The sequence below is a fragment of the Lolium rigidum genome, chromosome 1 (genome assembly GCF_022539505.1).
Source record: "Lolium rigidum isolate FL_2022 chromosome 1, APGP_CSIRO_Lrig_0.1, whole genome shotgun sequence".
Taxonomy (NCBI): Eukaryota; Viridiplantae; Streptophyta; class Magnoliopsida; order Poales; family Poaceae; genus Lolium; species Lolium rigidum.
Genome location: NC_061508.1, coordinates 7733220 through 7753036, shown reverse-complemented (window position 1 = coordinate 7753036; position 19817 = coordinate 7733220). Strand labels below are relative to the sequence as shown.

The 19817-nt window shown below is 42.8% G+C and overlaps 2 protein-coding genes across 2 annotated transcripts; one reads left to right on the top strand and one right to left on the bottom strand.

The window, feature by feature from the left end:
• The first annotated feature begins 105 nt into the window (after positions 1 to 105).
• Positions 106 to 3547, top strand: LOC124684864. Its single transcript, XM_047219118.1, has 9 exons — positions 106 to 405; positions 501 to 588; positions 789 to 899; positions 1100 to 1182; positions 1424 to 1538; positions 1944 to 2035; positions 2504 to 2569; positions 2667 to 2760; positions 3144 to 3547. Exons 1-9 carry the CDS (start codon positions 134 to 136, stop codon positions 3258 to 3260), a joined length of 1038 nt encoding a protein of 345 aa, XP_047075074.1. The 5' UTR covers positions 106 to 133; the 3' UTR covers positions 3261 to 3547.
• A 237-nt stretch (positions 3548 to 3784) lies between these two features.
• Positions 3785 to 8849, bottom strand: LOC124666862 (probable WRKY transcription factor 61). Its single transcript, XM_047204190.1, has 5 exons — positions 8482 to 8849; positions 8024 to 8098; positions 7147 to 7734; positions 6918 to 7031; positions 3785 to 4744 (listed from the first exon to the last, which is right to left on the bottom strand). Exons 1-5 carry the CDS (start codon positions 8533 to 8535, stop codon positions 3785 to 3787), a joined length of 1791 nt encoding a protein of 596 aa, XP_047060146.1. The 5' UTR covers positions 8536 to 8849.
• Between the last annotated feature and the right edge of the window lie 10968 nt (positions 8850 to 19817).

Below are 19817 nucleotides of genomic sequence, written 5' to 3'. Positions count from 1 at the left end.
TTTTCCATCGGACGGCGATTGTTCATGGAATCTGGTTGCCGGAGCGAGCCTACCGTTATCCAGCCTCCAGGTAGCAACGGGAGTAGCCAGCCACAGGTCGACCACGTCAGTCCGTCCTCCGCCGCGCGAAGCAATGGCGACCTCGTCGCTGCTCTCGCCGCAGTACGCTCGCCCTGCCCCTCCTCTCCCCCTCCTCCGCCACCTCCCGCCGCAGCCGGCCGTCGCCTCCCCCGGGACGACGGATCGGCTGCGGCTCCGACTGCGGGTCCGCCGCGCGCCAGCCCCCGCACAAGCCAAGTTCGGCAAGTTCGACGCCGCGGACGCTCCTGCCGAGGCCGAGCCGGCGGCGTCGACGGCGGAGGTCGATGGCGGGGCGGAGAAGGCGGCGGTGACGGAGGATGACAGGTTAGGTTCTGCGGGCACAGTGACGACTCAAGGAATCATGGTCGTCTTGTGGACTGTGCGGCGCCTGACTGCGTGCGTCGTGTCTGTGGTTTCAGCTCCTTGCCGTCGGATCTGCAGGGCGCGATATGGCAGTCGGGGAAGGCCAGCGCCGACTTCGTCAACTCCGGCGGCATGCGAGGCATCGTGAGTTTCCAATTAATTGTTCATACGTCACACCCTGCTGTGAATTTTGTGCGTTCTCACTTGAAGTACCATGTGATCCTCTCGATTTTTGAGTTCCATCCAGGATGCTAGGATTATATTCTTGTGCCGATCTTACATCTATACTATCTCTGATCACATTCTCATTGTTGATGATCTGCTCATGGTTATCATATCTGTAGGCAGAGCTACTGATCCCTCAGTTGGAGTTCCTCAATGAGGAAGGAGCACAGGCCGAGGTCTGGGCGCTGTCGAGAATACTCCTGGACACACTAGCACAAGAGACTGGCCAGGTTTGGATACAAGGTCATTTAGCAATAAATGAAACTTTTGCCCTTTCTGATCCATTTGCAGTTGCATGATTCTAGCTCCCTAATTTCACCGATTTAGATATTCTAAATGTCCCTGATTGTGTAGACCTCAATAAGTTCTGAATCCTTTAGGTTATTTACCTTTGGTATCTGTTCTTTACACTCAACTTTATGGTCTCTAGAAAGTTAAGGCCATCTTCCCTGACGCCGGAGTGGCTGCCCTTCTGAAGTATCAGTGGAAAGATGCACAGTTCAAGTGTGCTAGGTACTTCCTTACTTTTTAGTAGTCCACTCACAGAGGTAGATGGATTCCTTATTGAACTGTTGGGACATTTATTTGTAATGCTATGTTATTGTGTCCATGCTACATGCTAGCTGTATTTATATTGAAGTGCGATAACTTTCTTGTTAAGATCTAGCTTGAAGACATTAGAGATGATTGCAATTATATTTTTTGAGATAATTTTGTGAATCTAAAATATCTAGTGTTTCATCTTCAATTGCAGTCTTAGCGATCGAAAGCCAGTCGATGCTGATGATGAAGTCGTCGTTATGATTATCCCTGATCATCAGATGCTTGAATCTGTTGAACTCATTTCATCTCAACTCTCTGATGATCCAGTATGTAATTTATGCCTTATCAAATTTTCAATCCCGACAGCATTAGTTTATACAGTATATTATAAGGAAGATGAACTCCATTTCTTGCTTTCCTGGCAAAGTTGGTAGGATAGGACCAACATGTGCATTTAAAGAACATTTGGTCATGCATGTATAGTTGCATGATCTATATTCATTTGCACAAGCATCTTAGCATATACTTGGCATGCATTGCCATCTCCCAAGAAAGTTCTGCCCAAACACATACACCTATGTTCCCATCCATTTTAGTTGTGTAGCTTGATTAACAGTTCATTTATATGTCTGTTAACCGACTTACCTTATGCATATACAGAATTATCATTTGCATCTGTTTTCCACTCAATATGGTATTTTATAATAACTTCCAGTTTTAATCCACTGAAGATAAGACCTCTCATCATGTGGAACCCACGTCTTGTTAGTGGAGATGTTGGAGTGGGATATAATGTTCGGAACCTCCGCAGAAATTTCTTAAGGTAAGTCAAGGGAATCCTCTGTACCATGTCGATTCTGACGTGTAATTATTAATGCTTGCCGAGACATAAACAAGACATCAGAGTATGATTATGGCTAAAAAAGTATCAGAATGTGTACTGAGGCACTTCTTCTACCTGTATGTAACTATCTCTAGTTGCCAAAACATAAATAAGTACTGCTTGCCAATATCATATGCAATATGGAGTTGCAGATAGAGATCCATGGAAAAGTTACTGATAGATACATCTTGTATGTACTATACTGAACTTTTCTGGAGTATGTTCAAATATGCCTATAAATTTAGTCATCTGTACATGTTCCATTTTCTTAAAGTATTTGTGGTAATCCATTAGCGATGTCATGTCAGTAAGAAGTTGAATTAGTGCATTTTTTCTTCTTTATTTTGTCCATTTTATTTCCATCAGTATTTTTCTAACATCCATCACCTGCTTTGCACTGCTTTGCAGTACTTTTACCACTGTTTATTCCATGAGGCCATTGCCTACTGGTGCAATCTTCAGATGCTATCCTGAGTGCGTGGATATTTGTTGCCCTCTTCATTCATTATCCAAATAAGTATCCATCAAAATAATAGGCTAAAAAGATCTTTTTCTATGATTCATGCTACAGAAAGTGGAAAGTGTTTTATGATGATCCAAATAGACCCAATCGGTATTTGCTCGCCAGAGAATCTTCAAGTCGCCCTGATGCAACAGATATTGAGGTTAGACACTGGCATTTTGCTAATTTTATGCGCCTGATCGAATTTTCTCTATTAATATCTTGATTTTTCCTTTCTTCTTTAGTATCCATTCAATACTTGTTAAGTTACAACTCGATTATTTTTGTTAATTTGAATCGGTACACTGTTGAAAAAGGGAGTCAAGTCATCGGACTATGTAGAGAATATGGATGCTGCAAGCACCAAAACGCCAACTGAATTCTCAATCTCTGTGATCACACATATTAAGCAGCCAAACAACTGACACTGTACACAAGGCAGAGAACATGGTCCTACGAATCCATTTGCGGATATCTACACCACACGTTGGTGTTGCTATTGAATTTTCGTTTTGTGGAGACTTTTAACAGCATTCAAATTTGCAGATCATATTTGGTGGTGGCGGCGCCAGTGAGCAATCTGAAGAGGAACCCTCAATGATGACTAATGTCATGGCCGCATTTAGTTCCGTAAGCCGATTTATGAGAGTCATTTCCAAGTGAAAATTTGAGGCAGTTATCTTCACATTTGAACCATGGTGATCACCGTCAGAGGACGATTCAGGGTTTAAGGCGCATATTAGGTTCGATGGTGCTTGTGTGCAGCACCAAAGGGTAACTCGCTATGTTCAGATATTAGGACAATGGTTTGCACTTTGCCATTAGCAAGGTTACAACTGTGTACACACTTCACACATCATATCTGATCTGTAAATCTGTCTGATTCATAACCATGTAATTGTACATAGATCTTTTTTTCTGGAAGTAATGGATATAGTTCTCTGTTGTTTCTTTTTCGGATAAAAAATTTCTTCTTCTGAGAACAGGAAACAAGTCATTTGTTGTGTGTTATTGTAGCATGTTCAACTCATCTTCTGCCGGCCTATCAAACACAAAATGAAATATCTGTTTGACATCATTTACATGATCAATGATGAATCAATCAAAACATTTCCAATAGTTATGCTAACAGTCAGGATATTTACACCAAATGAACAAGCTAAAAAAAGCAGCTTCAAAACCTTCCACTAATTAATGTGCTCCCTGTTCTTCACTGGAGACGTCGAAGCACTCGTCGAGCTTGACAGTGTCATTGATGGCTTGAAGAACATCTGACCGCTCGAGCTACTCTGCGCTGCGGAGGGTAACGATGAGGAACGCGCCAGCAATGCCGACGAGCACGCCGTGGCCGCGTTTGACGGCCCCAGCCCGAGGTGCTCCCCCCATTGGATCCCCTTGCTGCCTCCTCCACTTCCTGCCGGCTTGCCGACGTACGATGTGATGGCGGCCGCGAGCGCCGTGTGGAAACCCGGGTCCGACGAGATCGCCTGGGCTATCGTGTCGCTTAGCACGCTCGGCGGTGCAGCCGTGACCGTCCCGCTGCGGCTCACGGAAGCCGCTCTCTGCAGCACCGGCTGGTAGAGCGACGCCGGTCCTTGCCTTCCAGGAATGCTGCTCAGCGCAGCTTCGAACGAGCTCTTGCCGGCGCCATTGTAGGGCGACGCGCCCGACGATGATCCGTAGCTCAAGTACCCACCGGCGGCCGGCCATGACGTGGCGGCGGAGCTGGAGAAGGAGAAGCTCGTGGAAGGGTATCTACTAGTTGTGCTGTGAGAGCCGGTGAAGGTCGAGGAAAACCTGTTGCTGAGAGAGAAACCCTGCGACATGGCCGGCGAGGTGAGGTCCAGGGTGATGGAGGGGTAAGATGGGGTGGCGGTGATGGACGCGGCGGTGATGGACGGGAGGAAGAATGGCCGAGAGCCGCCCGGATGCAGGTTGGACCCGTTAGCCGCGGACGATAAGTCGAAGCTGAGGCTGGACGCGGCGCCGGGGAAGCTGCCGAGGGAGGTAGAGGAGCCGGAGGTGAGCATGGACGCGGCGGCGGAGGTGGTGGAGGCCATGGCGGCGGCCGACGCGGAGAGCGGGTGGTTGTGGGCGCCCTCATAAGTGGTGATCAGGATCGACATGTCGTCGGAGCATCTCTGCACCTGCAAAAGATGTGCATGCATGGTGAGAACGGATGCTCATGTGATGATGTGTAGCATTACAACTTTACAAGCAGTTGAAGACGAGAGCGAAAATTTAAAGCAGGCAGTTTATATTGTCGAGAAACATGAACTTTTGGTCTAAATGATTTGATAGAAACAAAATAAAAAGTTACAATCATACAAATCTAAGATTAGAGCGAAACACCCATCGCTGAAGACTATTAAATTAATGCACTAACCAACACAGCCAAACGTCTAAACCGATAGAAAGTGGTAGGCTATATGTTTCAACAAAGACAATGACCGTTAGACAAACATTACAATCGACACCATCAAACAATCTTTTGAAGAGGATAATTTCTAGAAACATCAAGTGCAACCGTGCGCAAAAAACTAGCCACGCTCATCTATACACATCAACAACCTGTTGTTTCTCATAAAAGAAGCCTATTTCTTCCAATAAGTCTCTCTATTTCAATACTCGCTCCCATTCATACTATTTGATGCTATAGATGTATCTAGATAGATCGGAGGGAATACATGTATTACTAAATCAGTGAGACTTAATATGAATGGAACGGAGTAGCATATATGATATATGTATCAAGCATTTGAAGAGGTTATCTACTCATCAACCGTTTGTATTCCTCGTGACTTAATATGAATGGAAGGGAGGAGTTACGTTCTTCTGGAGTGAAAATGTTGGTCCGGAGGTGGTGGATATGCTGTTCTTCTCCGACTTCATTTATGGGAGGTGACAGATCTTGGTCCAAGATAACACGGGGACATCTCCCGGTCGACATTTCACAACGACATGTGCCTCGCTGCTTGCAACGGGTTTGTTCATCAACTCATAAAGCTTTGTTGGCGATGATGCTTTTTTGGATCTTGCAATGGTGGAGGTTCGGCGTTTCTTCCGGTGTCCATCTCGGTGGTGGTTACGATGGTTGCAGGAAACCCTCGATCGGGATCGTTTTGTATTTCTCAATCATTTAAGATTTTCTTTGCAAATTCATGATAATCATTTTATCTTGGTTTGTCTTTTATCTTTTACGTGTGTTGCTTCATGTAACTTATTTTTCGATTAATGAAATATGTGGCCGCTTTCAAAACAAAAAGTACAACCATGCGTTGATTCGTACTCTCGGCTCTCCATCGATGACGACAAAGCTAGTCGGTTATTATTCCCTGACATACTGGTGTTGGTACTCTTGCCGATGTTGTATGACTGCTTTAATGGTTGCATGCGTGCACGCAGTCTTGGCATTGCGGCTCAAAAATTATGAGAGAACTTTCGTCGGTATCTACAGGTCTATGGTTCGTTATCTATCTTTGGCTGCCTTCAGAAGAGTACAAGATTGTGTTCTGGAAGAAGAAAGAAATTGAAGACCTCGAAGATTTGTTACTATCTTTTAGACTTTATTTTGTAATTGTTGGAGTCAGTTCATGTATCTCTACCATGTACTATTTGTTGCTATGAATATATGTGGTATTGATTGTCAAAAAAAAAAAAAGTACAACCATGCGCCATGGGAGTTTCCATGGCCCACCGCACTCTTCCCAGGCTCCAACATTGCACATTGACCGCTCAGTTCAAAAAAAAAAAAAATTGGCCGCTGGTATGTGGGACAGGAAGAGATGGAGGGACCGTACCGATTTGGTTAGATCACAGCCAAAACCGCCGCCGGGAAGCCGGAACCGGCCGGAGTAGCGGTTGGAGAAGCGAGAGGAGGAGACGACGGGCCACGACGGTGCTGCCGGAGAGTGGCCGAAGGAGCCGGCGAGAGTCCCGTGCGCGTGCATGCAGATGTGCCGGCAGCCAGCGGCGCGTGCAGGCTTCACTCGCGCCCTCTCGACCCCTACCCTACATCGTGACCAGGTCAGGCTCCGATCTCCGACCTCTCACGCTCTATTGGAAATGAGTTTTGATCCCCAAGAGACGGCAGTGCTGGATTGCTGCTTGATTCATGGGTTTACACGCGGTTTAATTTGGACCATGCGTGCTGTGTGGTGGACTGGTGGTGTAACTGGTGTTGATGGTAATTTAACTTCCTGGGAGACCTAAGCCCCTAATTTAATTCGTCAATTGCAGTCGGTAATTCATGGATTAAACAACGACCTAAAATTAGGGTATTATTGTCAGCTGAGATATGAATCATGCGTTCTCATGTACCTGCTTCCTGACCGGGCATCCTACCGCAACGGTGCACCGGTAGTAGGCGCGCGGGCACGGGTTCCCCTTCGATATCTTCTGTCCATACTTCCTCCACTGGCACCCGTCATTCATCTGATGAACACCAACACAGAACATAACATTTCCATCTCATTAGTAGCTAATTAGGACGAAAGATATTCGATACTAGTAACATTTTACAAGATACTTGTGTGTGCGTAGTATGTACCGTTGGCGTGTCACACTTTGCCCTCACCGAGACCCTGGCCTTCTTGGCCATGGGCTGTGGAGCTACGGCGTCCTCGATCTGCTCACCCCCGCCGCTCCTCGAGTTCTTCAGCGTTTTGCTCGGCGGCCACTGCGCCGTCTCCATGGGGTCCTCCTTGGCAGCCTTGTCGGAGCTACCTTCAGGGCTCAATACCAGCACATCCCGCTGCACCTTTGTCTCACTGTGATCAGTTGCACTACCAACTCGGTTGTCTGACATTCCAAGAGAGATGCCTCTTTCTCTAATTTTCAGAGACCCTTCTATGTCTTTGCCTTCTGAATTAGTACTGCTCTTCTCTTCCGTGTTGTACCTACTTGTGCTCGTGCCAAGGGTCAACGAGACGAACCCAGGCTCCTCGATGTCGGCGGGCAAGGCATGATCATGCGACTCTATGCAGTTCTTGCCTCGTCCTTGGTGGAGAACATCCATTTTCTTTTGAAGAGATCGATGGTCCTCTATCATCCGCGACAGCGTTGACTTGAGCCTCTCGTTCTCTTTTCTTACTTCAACCATCTCTTCCCTTGTGGATGCAATCCTGTCTTGTAGAACCTGGATCCATGAGTGCACACGAAGGAGACCCATCAGTCATTTATCTATGATATAGATCACATATGATAATGGCTAGTTGTCCTGGTGTACGTGTATGTAGGCAAGTACTGGAATTTAATTGGTATTTGTATAGCTAGGAACATGAATAAAACTACAGGAAAATATTTATAGCTAATAGATATTTCATGAATCAGGTTGGGAAATTTCAGGTTAGGTACTTGATCTTCCCGAAGCCAACTGTGAAAATTTCCGTTCTATATTTATTGAAAATGTTTCCACAATTATGTACCTCCGGTTCTGTGCTTGATTTGTTCTTGAAGAACTTGCGAAAATTGTCATCCTTAACCCGATGATCATCTTTCATCTGGAACACAAAGGTCTACATTAGTAAGATCGATCAGTAAGCAACACCATACATAAATCTGATGACAAGCTGTGGACAAGTCTATTTCTTTTCTTATCCACATGTTTTCACAGTTCCATTTGCACTAGGATTTGTGGTCCCTAAAGATGGACACCTGATTGATTTTGACATCAGATTTTTATCCCCAAACACCTATACCCATAGTGCACATCAGGACCCCAAAGATATCATATCAAAAAGAAAATTCCCCTCCTTTCTACATGTAGCAAGAACAACAACCCAGAAGAGAAAAAAACTCAGCCTAGTCCTACCAATACTTATCTGATTATCAAACTCTTATAATCATAAAAGCACAAAATCAAGAGAAGTAATCAGTTACGAACCTCGTCTTTCAACCACTCTTCATGGCTGCTAAGCTGCCTCTCTTCCTTCATCATCTCTCTTTGGAGCAAGGCAAACGTCCCTCTCCTCTTCCTCTCTTTGCCTTCCAACCCTTTCTCTTCTTCCAGCGCTTAATTACTGGTCTTGCACCAGCCTTACCATGGCTTATATATATAGACAGCTAGACCATGGACTCGATCTTCTATTCCCCTCTCCTGTTTGGACTAGATTTGGCATAAATAAAAGCCGTACCTCGGTGCTTACCTTACCTACGTCGATTAGGCGGTCAGCATCAGAAATGTCAAACACAGCCGCACTCTTTGGTGACTTGCAGAGAAAAGAAAAATATACAGGACAGAGACGACTGAGATTTATGTGGAGTTCAACGTGCTCAACATGCTGTTGTTGTTGGGAGGCCAGTTAATTATAAGATGCGCGTCCAGACTGTGTATGTACGTACACGCCTCTGGCCGGACGAGCGAGTTCAACAACGTTAATGAAGCTTCGAGTCTTCGCCGTCACCTCAGCCGACTATTATAGGAGACGGTCTTCACGCAAGGAATCACTTTCAGATTAGACTTCAATTATGTGGGACCATTCATTAGAAGAAACTTGGCCTTATTTTATTTTTTTGAAAATTCATAAATATATAATACCTTTTTTTGTAGACCAACAGAAGATTGCCAGTATTTTACTTGGTGAAAGTGTCTCTTATCCGTGTTGAAATTTGGTTTGGAGGGGAATAGAGTACCATATGCTAGCTCTGAGCTGCTCGGCTACTGAACGTTCAATGAGGATTATTCTAGTACATCTGACACGCATTAGAGATTTATGTTCAAGAGAAAAAAGTTGGTTTCCTTGTTGGTTTTATGTAGTTATGTTATCGCAATTTTTTTTGCAGGGGGATATTGTACCATATGCTAGCTGTGAGCTACTCGGCTATTGAACGTTCAATGAGGATTATTCTAGTACATCTGACACGCATTAGAGATTTGTGTTCAAGAGAAAAAAAAGTTGGTTTCCTTGTTGGTTTTATGTAGTTATGTTATCACAAAAAATCTGTTAGAAAAAGAATTAGGTCTGATTAATTGAAAAAGAAATTACTCCCACAAAAAAGCAGATCGAAATCATTACATGCTAGCTAGCCAGATCTATCATCAGAAACTGGGATACACCTGCAAAACTTGGACCATTAGTAGATATATCTCCAGATCCAAGGTTTCCCCTTCCACAGGCACATCAGTGGACTACGTGCCTCGAATTCTTTGGGAAAACAACATATCAACACACTAATCAAATGCAAGACCATTGACCTTAATCATAGCTAATCTCATGTGTAAATTAAGAAAGGATATAGGGCTATGATCCAAAAGTTAGTTGTACAATTTCCTTGAATACCGTGTGAGTAGCTCAACTCCGGGCGGTGTTTGAGATTCCGGCTGCCTCTTTGTGATCCCATTGGTGCTCGTTTGGAGGTACAGTTCATGGATTCAGTCTCACCATTAATTTTTAGATCCCGATGCGTTGAAACCTTCATTTTCTATTGCCTACTTGCCCTGTATGCACGGTCCTCGCCGTCCATTAGCAACAGAGTCATTGCATCCAGTATCTACCCAGCTAGAGAAGAACATTTTCATTGTTAATCTATGTATAATTAACTCCCCATTTGGGAACTGCAGTGTCGTTCAAGTTTTGTGTTTGAATTTGTTTCCATCGGCCTGACTTTGCACACAAGCATTAGGTGGCTGAGAGATTGAAATTTGCAGCAATACAGGACAGATAGGTAGAACCCTGAATTTTAAAACTAAGGTATCCACGGAACAGTATGTGTGTGATGGGTCTCTTCAACTTTGCTTCGTCTTATATTTTCCTTAAGAAAGTTTTTTTTTAGGCAAAAAGGGCAGGTGTTCTGCCAATTCAATTAAGGAGATAGAAGAAGTCTAGATACAAGACCAGAAAGACTCTGGCTAACAGCAAGATAAGTTTGAGGGACTTCTATTTTTCTAGGTAACAAGTGGCAGTACTAATTCGATATATCTAGCAGCCATTTGATTATGTCTTTGTCACTGGTTTTTCTTATCGGCCACATGTGCATATATACTTGTTTGACTTGGAAGAAGGAAAAATAACAGAAGCTGTTACAACGAAACATACAAATTTGGCACTCTATAGTATGCATGCATGCGTGTGTACGGATCAGAAGTCAACTCTTTTGTTTGAGGAACCTCAGGTCATAGTATCCTAAGGTTAGAGTCTTAGAGATGAACATGTTGATTAGCTGTTACGATAATTAGCCTGTAGATTTAGAGTACTATTTTTTGTCAGTAAGGTATCGGTACCATGTTCGATTGAATGCAGGCTTATAATTTCAGTTGACTATATTTTGCTGTTTCCGCTTTATATGTATGTGATTTCACCGAGTATCTGACCATCTATGATAACCTGCATACATTCTTACAGTTAAGTGCCATGTGTTTTTGTAATTATACATCTGCAGACCCTAGACCTTACGTAGAGGCACATGCATCAAGGGATTAAAGGACTATGTCCTTCTGCAAATTAATCCAACTCTGACCTTCTAAAGGAAGAGTTACTTTTTTTGCGAAAAGACTTGTCTTGTTCTTGGCTACGTGGTATATATTAACTTGAAAAACCAGATTCACGAGGAAGTTAGGGCTTGGGAGTATGGTATCGATATAACTATAGGTATACACAAACTTAGGACGGCGCCTGCTAGCCTGATCAGATGCAGCAAGTGCATCTTTCCAATACGCTTTGTTTTTAACATGGTCCCAAATGGAAGCAAGATGTGTACATTTTTTTTTCGAAATGGGGGAAAAATCGCCCCAGCTTCTGCATCCAAAGGATGCACACGGCTTTTTTTATTAGATTATTCACAAAACCTTACAAGAACAATACAAAAGATCAATCTCGAAGCAACCTTACTATACCTACAGCAGGATGAAGAGGGTGACAATACACCAACTCACATCATCCAAAAACTAAATGCCTTCTCAAACCGCCCAATAGCAGGTGAGAAGCACATCCGAGCAGACTCTCAGCGCACGCCAACACACACGCCACAGAAGTTGCTCTCGCCGTCTTCCTCGACTCCATCTTCAAGAGAGATCATCGCATTAACCTTGCAAGACCTGCCGTCGATGCCACCATGACACCAAACGGCTCCACCATCCTGTACATATACATCATCCAGCATCTATCGTCGATACCCTGCAGCACCATGCCACTGAGACTCAGCGTCAACAATGTGGTAGATGAACACCACTCCACCGAAAACCGCCAACATCCAGCAGCTGCTCCAAAAACGATGCCCCAAGTGGTAGAACGACGCAGGGCGCGCCGCCATCGTCCGATCCGGGCGACCCGGACCTAGGGTTTCCCCCGGAGCAGCACGAGTGAGAGACCGCAAACTGCGACGATGATGCCTTCAAGAAGGTAGCGGCGCGACACGTCGCCATCGTCCGCCAACCGAGGTCGGAGCACGGTTTCACCGGCAGCCGCGCATCCCCAACTCGCCGAGTGTAGTGCCAAGACGGGCAAAGATGACGCCTTCGACAAGGTAACGACGTCGACCGACGCCGCCATCATCCGCCAAGACCGAGGTCGAGGCTCAGTTTTCACCGGCCGCCATGACACCCCGGACTAGATCTCGCCGCCACCCTGCCCCCCACACGGCCAGGGCCACCGCTCGCCGCGAAGAAGACGGCGTCGCTGCCACCATCCGGAGCCGCCGCTCCGGCGTCCAGGGCCCCGCCGAGACCACCACCAGCAGCCCTCCACCACCGAAGGCCGCCGCCACCGAGCCGCCAGATCCCGGGATCCACCCGCCGCCACGGACGGAGGAGCGGCTGCCGGAATCGCCGACCAAGGGGGAGACGCGTCGGGGGTAGAAAGCGTCGCCAGGCAGCGGCCTCTGCCCCGACAAGCCCAGCCCGGCCACCTTCCTTCCATGCGGCTGTGCTACGCGCTGGAGGCCGCAGCCGAGGGCCAAATCCCCACCGCCCCCATCACCGGCGCCGCGGCCTTCGGCCGGCAGCACCTCAGGGGGCGACGAGGAGGGAGAGAGGGGGAGGACTGACGGGGCGGCGGCGGCTAGGGTTGCCCCTCTCGGTCGCCTGGAGGAGCGACGCGAGAGGAGCGGACCTCGAAAGGTGTGAGTTGTGGAGTCAGATGTGTACATGATAGAGTCACATTATTTTAGCGATACCCATATCGCAAATCAGTCGGCTACTCTGACATGGTGGCATGAGAGCTGGCCATCATATCAGGAAGTGCAACATAGATGGCGAAATTGTGGGAGGCTAGGAGCTAACCTACCTAGCTTACATGATTACATAAAAAAAGTTTAGGTCGCCAAGAGTTTGGCAAGTACAAACCATAAGGTAGTTGGGTTGATAGAGGACAGATCACACGAGCACAGTGACAAGACAGAAAGAACATCCATGTCCTTAATTTATTTATTTCATTGTGCTAGCAATGATCAGAAATAAGTTTCACCTTGACGCCATACCTATGTCATGCTTAGTGCCATGACCCATGAATCCATTTTTTATGCTAGCACCGGAGATTAGCTGTGTCCTTGTTGGCTGCACGACATGCAAGCTGTTCACCGTCAAAAAATATTGGAGATTAGGAAGCGACACTTGTAGATAATAAGACACTGTTCAGAGAGAATATATATGCACAATAAGTTGTGCATTTCGGTGCTGATAACCCTCTTGCATAAACAAAATTTGTATCAACTATCAAGGATCTAGCGTATATATATACTTTATAAGATAGGCTACAATATTTGTTTTACCATTAAGGAAAAAAGCTAGTTGATGTCACCATGGAGAGGTGTCTGGGCCTGAGCTCTTCAACGATAACAGCATCGTGGCCCCTGATAGATAAAATGCATGAAAGTCCACACAGAATACTGATCGCTGTCATTGGGGGGATAAGAATTACACAACCAATTGAGTATCTATTTGTACTAATCGAATTTCAATATGGCAGCTTGAACGCAAGTCACTTCCACATCCCCCCATGCACTAGTCCTTGACACAAGCCTGTTTTTGTATTCTTCTCTCAACTTCCATACTGTATACAGTGTATGTATCATTGGGAGTCCTCACCTAGCATTTGCCAACTATCTTTCTATGCATTGAGATTTTTCCTTAAAATGTGCACAAGTTGCATCAAATGGTCAACATCGATCGCTGCTAGTTCTGAATTCTAGTGGTCCAACTCAGAATTCTCTGAACTGGAATTATGCAAGTCCATTGTACGTGGTCGAATTATTAAGAAGACATTCATTTCTCAGAACTGTTCAACCGCAAGTTCGCGTCGTATGGTCATAGTGACCCATCGCATAATTCTCTAGCAAGTTTGAGGAGTGCATGTCCTAGTTGTTTATTAGCTTCATATTCTCAAGTAAGGTTCATGAGACAGCATTAGTAATGGCGATACTTTGTTTCTTAAAAAATAGTGAAATTTTCCCAAGACAAAATGTGATGTGGCTTGTGTTGAATTGCTACCCGAGTGAATTGCCCAGAGCTCTAAAAAAATGCCATGAAGGAGCAAACTCGCCAACATTTTTTTAGTGCTTTATGATACCATAGAATCAATTGAAGTTGATGGAAGAAGTCATTGAGACTGAAAAAAAAATTGATCAGGATTCACCACGGAGTTGCGATGTGCGGTGCAAAAAAGCCCTAAACCTGGCTCTGTTACCATTTAAGGAAAGCAACTTATCTTTATTGATAGCCCAATTGAAAAATATATAATACTCATTTATTTAGTTTGTGTTCTAGGTTTAGTCAAAGTCAAACTTTGCAAAATTCGATAAAAATATAAGAAAAGGTATCTATCAAATACATATAATATAAAAATATGCTTTATGGCAAATCTAATGCAATAGGTATTACATTGTAAATATTGATATTTTTTGTAAATGTTTGGTCAAAGTTTACAAAGTTTGACTTTTATTAAACACAGAACGTGTAGTAATTGTGAAAGGAGGGAGTACAAAAGACTTGGATACAAGAAAATCTAGACTAATACTGACTCCTAGACAGACCATTACCAGTACTCATTAACACTTTCTACATTAGCTACCCCGTTAGTCTTTTGGATTCTAAGTGGTCAGCTGACCTCGAATAGTTTTGTGCAATTTAGCTGGCTGTGATGGAGATGGTTCGTTTGTCTTGGCTTGCTTCTTTAGATAGCCATATGAGTTTGGTATGCCTTAATTGGTAGTCCAAGTATTTAGTGTACAATTTGTTTGATGCTCTGTCTGGTACTAGTTGGAGACTATGTACCAGAACGTTCTGTTTGACTATTGTAGTCTATACAATATGATATATATATATTGGAAAATATCATGTGGTCTGACCAGACTAGATCTGGCGTCCATGATATAGGATCTCACAACATTGACCAAATGGGGCTAGTTGTGTACATTCTTGATTTCAATCTCTTTTTTTTGCGGGTTTGATTTCAATCATCCACTAGTTTGTCACCTTAACATGCATGTTTCTTAAAGCAACATGATAAATTCTCTAGCATTAGCTGTTTAGCTCACCTTATGTATTACCTCTCTAAGTATACAGTTTTATATTTTTCGTAAAAGTCAAGAGTGATCAAGTAATAATCTTAAAAAGAGGAGCAAATTAAATAGCAGCCCCACATGTAATTGTAAACAGGGAATGATGATATCTAAACCTTTGACGATTTTGATTTATTAACATATTAATCCCACATGCAGTTGTTTTCACAGCCACGCAACAGCTATTATAGTGACGCACGTCAATGCCTCCATCAAGCATTGAATTGTGCATGTCAAGAACACAAACTTGTTTATCTCTCTTTTGGTTACCTTGCATGAGACCTACAAGTTAGATTTGATTCCTTGCATTTAAAATATGAAATTAATAAAGCTGAGAACTCCACTGTCCCTATATATAATACATATGACAGTGACAAGTTGATGTTTAACATTTAAGGAGTCAACTTGTAACTAGCATCAGAGCATAAACACAGCTAAGATCTCTTTAAACCATTTTCTTGGAAGGGCTCTCGCGTGATATTCAACAGAAAATGACAAAACATTGGCCATGCCAATAATGCTGAGAAGTCAGATCATCTCCATCTACACCATGTGTTCGTCTCAAGCCTCCACGCAAGGAATAAACTGAAAATGATATGCTTCCATCATGGGGAAGATGCAAAGCCCAAACAAATATTAATGTTCAATATTTCTGGAATGAAGGAAATTTCAGGACACTTCCTTATGTACCTTAAACAAGCAAAAGCACTCTAATATTTGTGCGCATTTGAAGAATTTTGGTTGCTGTTCAATGTTTGCATTATTGTAGTAATAGCCTGACATATCTCAATAAATGGAACTGATCAAACCGTGCAGAAGTCGTGTGCACATGGTAGACGTGAAGGCTATGAACTGGATTTAAAATCTCTCATTTGATTACTGCTAAGGATGCATTATTTGGAAGAGAAATGAAAGTGGTAAACATAAGGATAACATCAGCAAGAGCTAATTATAATGTTTGTAGCACTTACATGAACAAAAAATTGATTTCATAACTGACGTTGTCAGACCACTTCGAATTTTACAACTGAACGAAATTTCATCATACTGAGCTTTCCTCACATTCCTCACAGGAGAATGCCGGCCAATACAATACTCCCTCCGTTTCTATATATAAGCCATATAGTTTTTTGAGAAAAAATCCAGAATATAAGGTTTACTGCGTTGGCCCACTTGTATGGACAATATTTTTAGGGATTTGATTAGTTTTTCTTAGCTTACACAAAGTCCTCTATTATCTCACGTCAATTGCCTAGGGTTAGTTCCAGCTAAACATGGTGTAATTTTTCCTAAATGTGTGTTCTTTAATTTCCGTGCTAGAAACTATATGGCTTATATTTAGAAACAGAGAGAGTATGTCAATGATGCATTGCCATCACCATTTTTTCGTTGCAAATTATGGGTTTATCATTGTCAACCACCAAGCTTCAGCCTCTAATAAGTAAACTAAGCAATGTACTTACCAAGTTTTCTTACTGACGTAGAAGATCCGTACTTATCAAGTTAATGTTATCAGGATTGGACCGTCTGATTTTCTTATGTCCAACAGGTCAGTACTAAACTCGAAATGACGAACTTGTAAGATGTCCAATTGTGAGAAAAAAATCTCATTCTACTCCATTGGAATATAACAACTAAAAGAAACATGGCAACGGATCAATCAACAAGCTTGCACACTTTTACCGCGATACTAACAACTAACAAAGATTATCTGAATGTTTTGACCAAAGGAGCCAAAACTTGCCGTTTCATTGTGTAAAAAATTTGCGAGCTCAATTTTGGTTGATATAGATGCATGAAAGAAGGTATATGTCTTTGTGGATCACACATCGGCTAAATCCTTGCTCTCTACCACCAAGGGCAAAAGCACTTAGGTTTCTCCCGCAGGTAGCATGGTTCCACTTTTGTCATTTCTTGCTACAACTCCTCACTAACTAGTGTTGTTTATGGACTCAATCCGAACCTCATATTTCTGGAAAAATGAGAAAAGTGTGGAATAATTCTTTGCATAGCTCATCCAAGTAGAGGAAGATGAATTAGTGCAACCAACCTGAGAAATGGAGACCTCATTTCCATTGTAGATAAGATTTTCGAAAGTGTAGCTTGGCAGCTGGGCGAATTAATTGGAAAGTTTTCTTTCTCATATTGAGAAAAACTCGTTTTGTTGGTAGCATCACCATTTTATAACGTCTTCGTTGCCTCCCTGTGGTTATGTAGTTATTTGCTCATATGCATAAGCTGTTGCATGTTGGCCAATTGTTACCTATTGATTCATTGCAGTCTTTATCAGATGACATTACTCCCTCGGATTCATATTAATTGACTCAACTTTATCCTTTGTCTAGATACAGATGTATCTAGTCAACATATGTCTAGATACTTATATAGACAAAGTTGAGTCAATTAATTTAAATCGGAGGGAGTATCATTTCCCGGGCAAAAAATTTAGGAGTTCTGCTTGGTTCTTCCCCTACAATGGTTTCAAATTTGATAAAAAAAAACATCAAGGACAATGATAATAGTCGTACAATTATTATGCTATCCAAGAACTCAGTAGATAAAAATCAGGAGTTTGAAGCAAAATGCAACGTATGATCAAGCTAATGCTTTATCTTTAGACTTGATAGATGAAAGTAATCGATCGTTAGAGGAGACAATAGAACCTGCTATACAGGAAACAAAAAATAACCACTCTCTATAAGAAGAGAGAAAAAGTGAAACCAAAAGTGGTAAACAATTTCTGTTCACGATGAAAGGAAGTTTTTCGAATAGCGGAGGTCTTAGAGATACGGCTAAGCATCTATTTGTAAATGAAACTATTCGTGAACAAAAGTTAGATTTTAGAATCTAGGAAGGACAATTTTTTGGCTCCATTTTTGAAACATGTTTCTAGAGGTTTGGACTTCCAGTGGCATAGGAGGTATATAAGTTGGAATAAATGCAGATACCCTCGAGGTGGAAAAATTTGTTGCGGGGGATAGATTTGTCAATTCTACCTTACTTCAAAATGTGACAAATTTAAGTGGGTAATGGTAGCTGTCTATGGGGCTGCTAAAGAGGAACACAAACCGCTTTCCTCTCAGAGTTAGTGAGAATCTGCGAGGATGAGCCTCTATCGATGATTGTTGGAGGAGATTTTAACATCATCAGACGTAGAGAGGAGAAAAATAATGATAACTTCAATACATGTTGGCCATTTATTTTTAACGTGATTATTAAAAGCCTAGATTTAAGAGAATTAGGCCTTTCAGGATGGCAATACACGTGGGCTAGTCACAGAGATGCCCCAACATATGAAAAACAAGACAAAATTCTAGCCAACATTGAACGGAAGCAAAAAAAATTCCATTGGTGACTGTGAAGGCCCTAACTAGATCAGGCTGACCATACACCACTTATTGTAGACTCGGGATATCATGCCTACATAAGAAACAAATCAAATTTATCCTTTGAATTATGTTGGCTTAAAATCGATGGTTTCTTTCAGATAGTAGATCAACAGTGGGCTTCTATTTCTGGAGGATCCAATCCGATGGAACTTTGGCAGAGTAAAATATGACACCTTAGAAGATTCCTTCGGGGTTGGGCTCATGATTTGAGTGGTCATTATAAGATTGAAAAGGCGAGACCTTCTCATATAATTGACACACTAGACAAAAAAGCGGAGAAAACTCCACTAAGTGATGGTGAGAGAATTTCGATGCTTCAAGCTAATGATGATTTGGAAGAATTACATCGAAGTGAGGAATGAAAATGGGCTCCGCAGGCAAAAGTTAAACATATCCAGGAAGGAGGAGATAATACAAAATATTTTCATTTAATAGCCAATGTTAAACATCGGAAGAAAAATATTCCAACTTAAGCAAGAGGAATGAACCATTGTGGGTCAAGAAAAATTGAAAAATTATATTTCAGAATATTATAAAATCTTACTCGGACCACCTATTCCTAATACTTGCAAGATGGTAGAATCCAAGAGTAAGATATGAGGAAAATTTTAGCAGAAGAGAAGGATTTCACGGAAACAAAATTCTTTGAAGCAATAATGTAGATGGAAAAAAAAAATCCAACCGAGGTGGTTCCAACGAGAAGCTAGTCCAACACCAACTAAGGTGGTTTGGGCATATCCAGCAGAGGCCTCCAGAAGCTCCCGTTAACAATGGAACTCTAAAGAGTATGGAGGAGACTAGAAGGGGTAGAGGACGACCAAAGTTAACATGGCCGGATGCGTTAAAAAGATACTTGAGGGATTGAAATGTACCTGAAGTCTTTGCTCTTGGTAGGACTGCATGGAGATCAGTGATCCATGTGCCGGAACCTTAGTGACTCGCTTTTTTTTTCTCTTTAATTTCTTTCTCCTTGTTTTGGTTCTCTTTTATGTTGGGTTTCATACCTAGCCTACCATAACTTTCTTGGAAAAAAAGGGCTTTGATGTTTTTGTTGAAAGACCAAGGAGGGTTAGGAGTAGAGAATTTAGAGCTAAAAGGTAAGAGTTTGCTAGCGAAGTGGCTAGATAAACTTTTTAATAAAGATGGTATGTGGCAATAGTTATTACATAAGAAATATTTAAGCTCTAAACTTCTCTCTCGGGTTTCAGCAACTGACTCTCCTTTTTGGAAGGGACTTATAAATGTTAAAGATGATTTTTTTGAACGAGGATCTTTTTTGTAGGTAATGGTCATAGTACTAGATTCTGGAAGGATAGCTGGCTAGGAAAAAGGTCCTTGG

Coding starts and splice junctions, on each gene's coding strand:
- LOC124684864 (XM_047219118.1), top strand. CDS start 134: ATGGCGACCTCGTCGCTGCTCTCGCCGCAGTACGCTCGCCCTGCCCCT. Junction 406..500: donor GCGGTGACGGAGGATGACAG/GTTAGGTTCTGC, acceptor CTGTGGTTTCAG/CTCCTTGCCGTCGGATCTGC. Junction 589..788: donor CCGGCGGCATGCGAGGCATC/GTGAGTTTCCAA, acceptor TCATATCTGTAG/GCAGAGCTACTGATCCCTCA.
- LOC124666862 (XM_047204190.1), bottom strand. CDS start 8,535: ATGATGAAGGAAGAGAGGCAGCTTAGCAGCCATGAAGAGTGGTTGAAA. Junction 8,099..8,481: donor AAGAGTGGTTGAAAGACGAG/GTTCGTAACTGA, acceptor TTTGTGTTCCAG/ATGAAAGATGATCATCGGGT. Junction 4,745..6,917: donor GATGCCCGGTCAGGAAGCAG/GTACATGAGAAC, acceptor CATCTTTTGCAG/GTGCAGAGATGCTCCGACGA.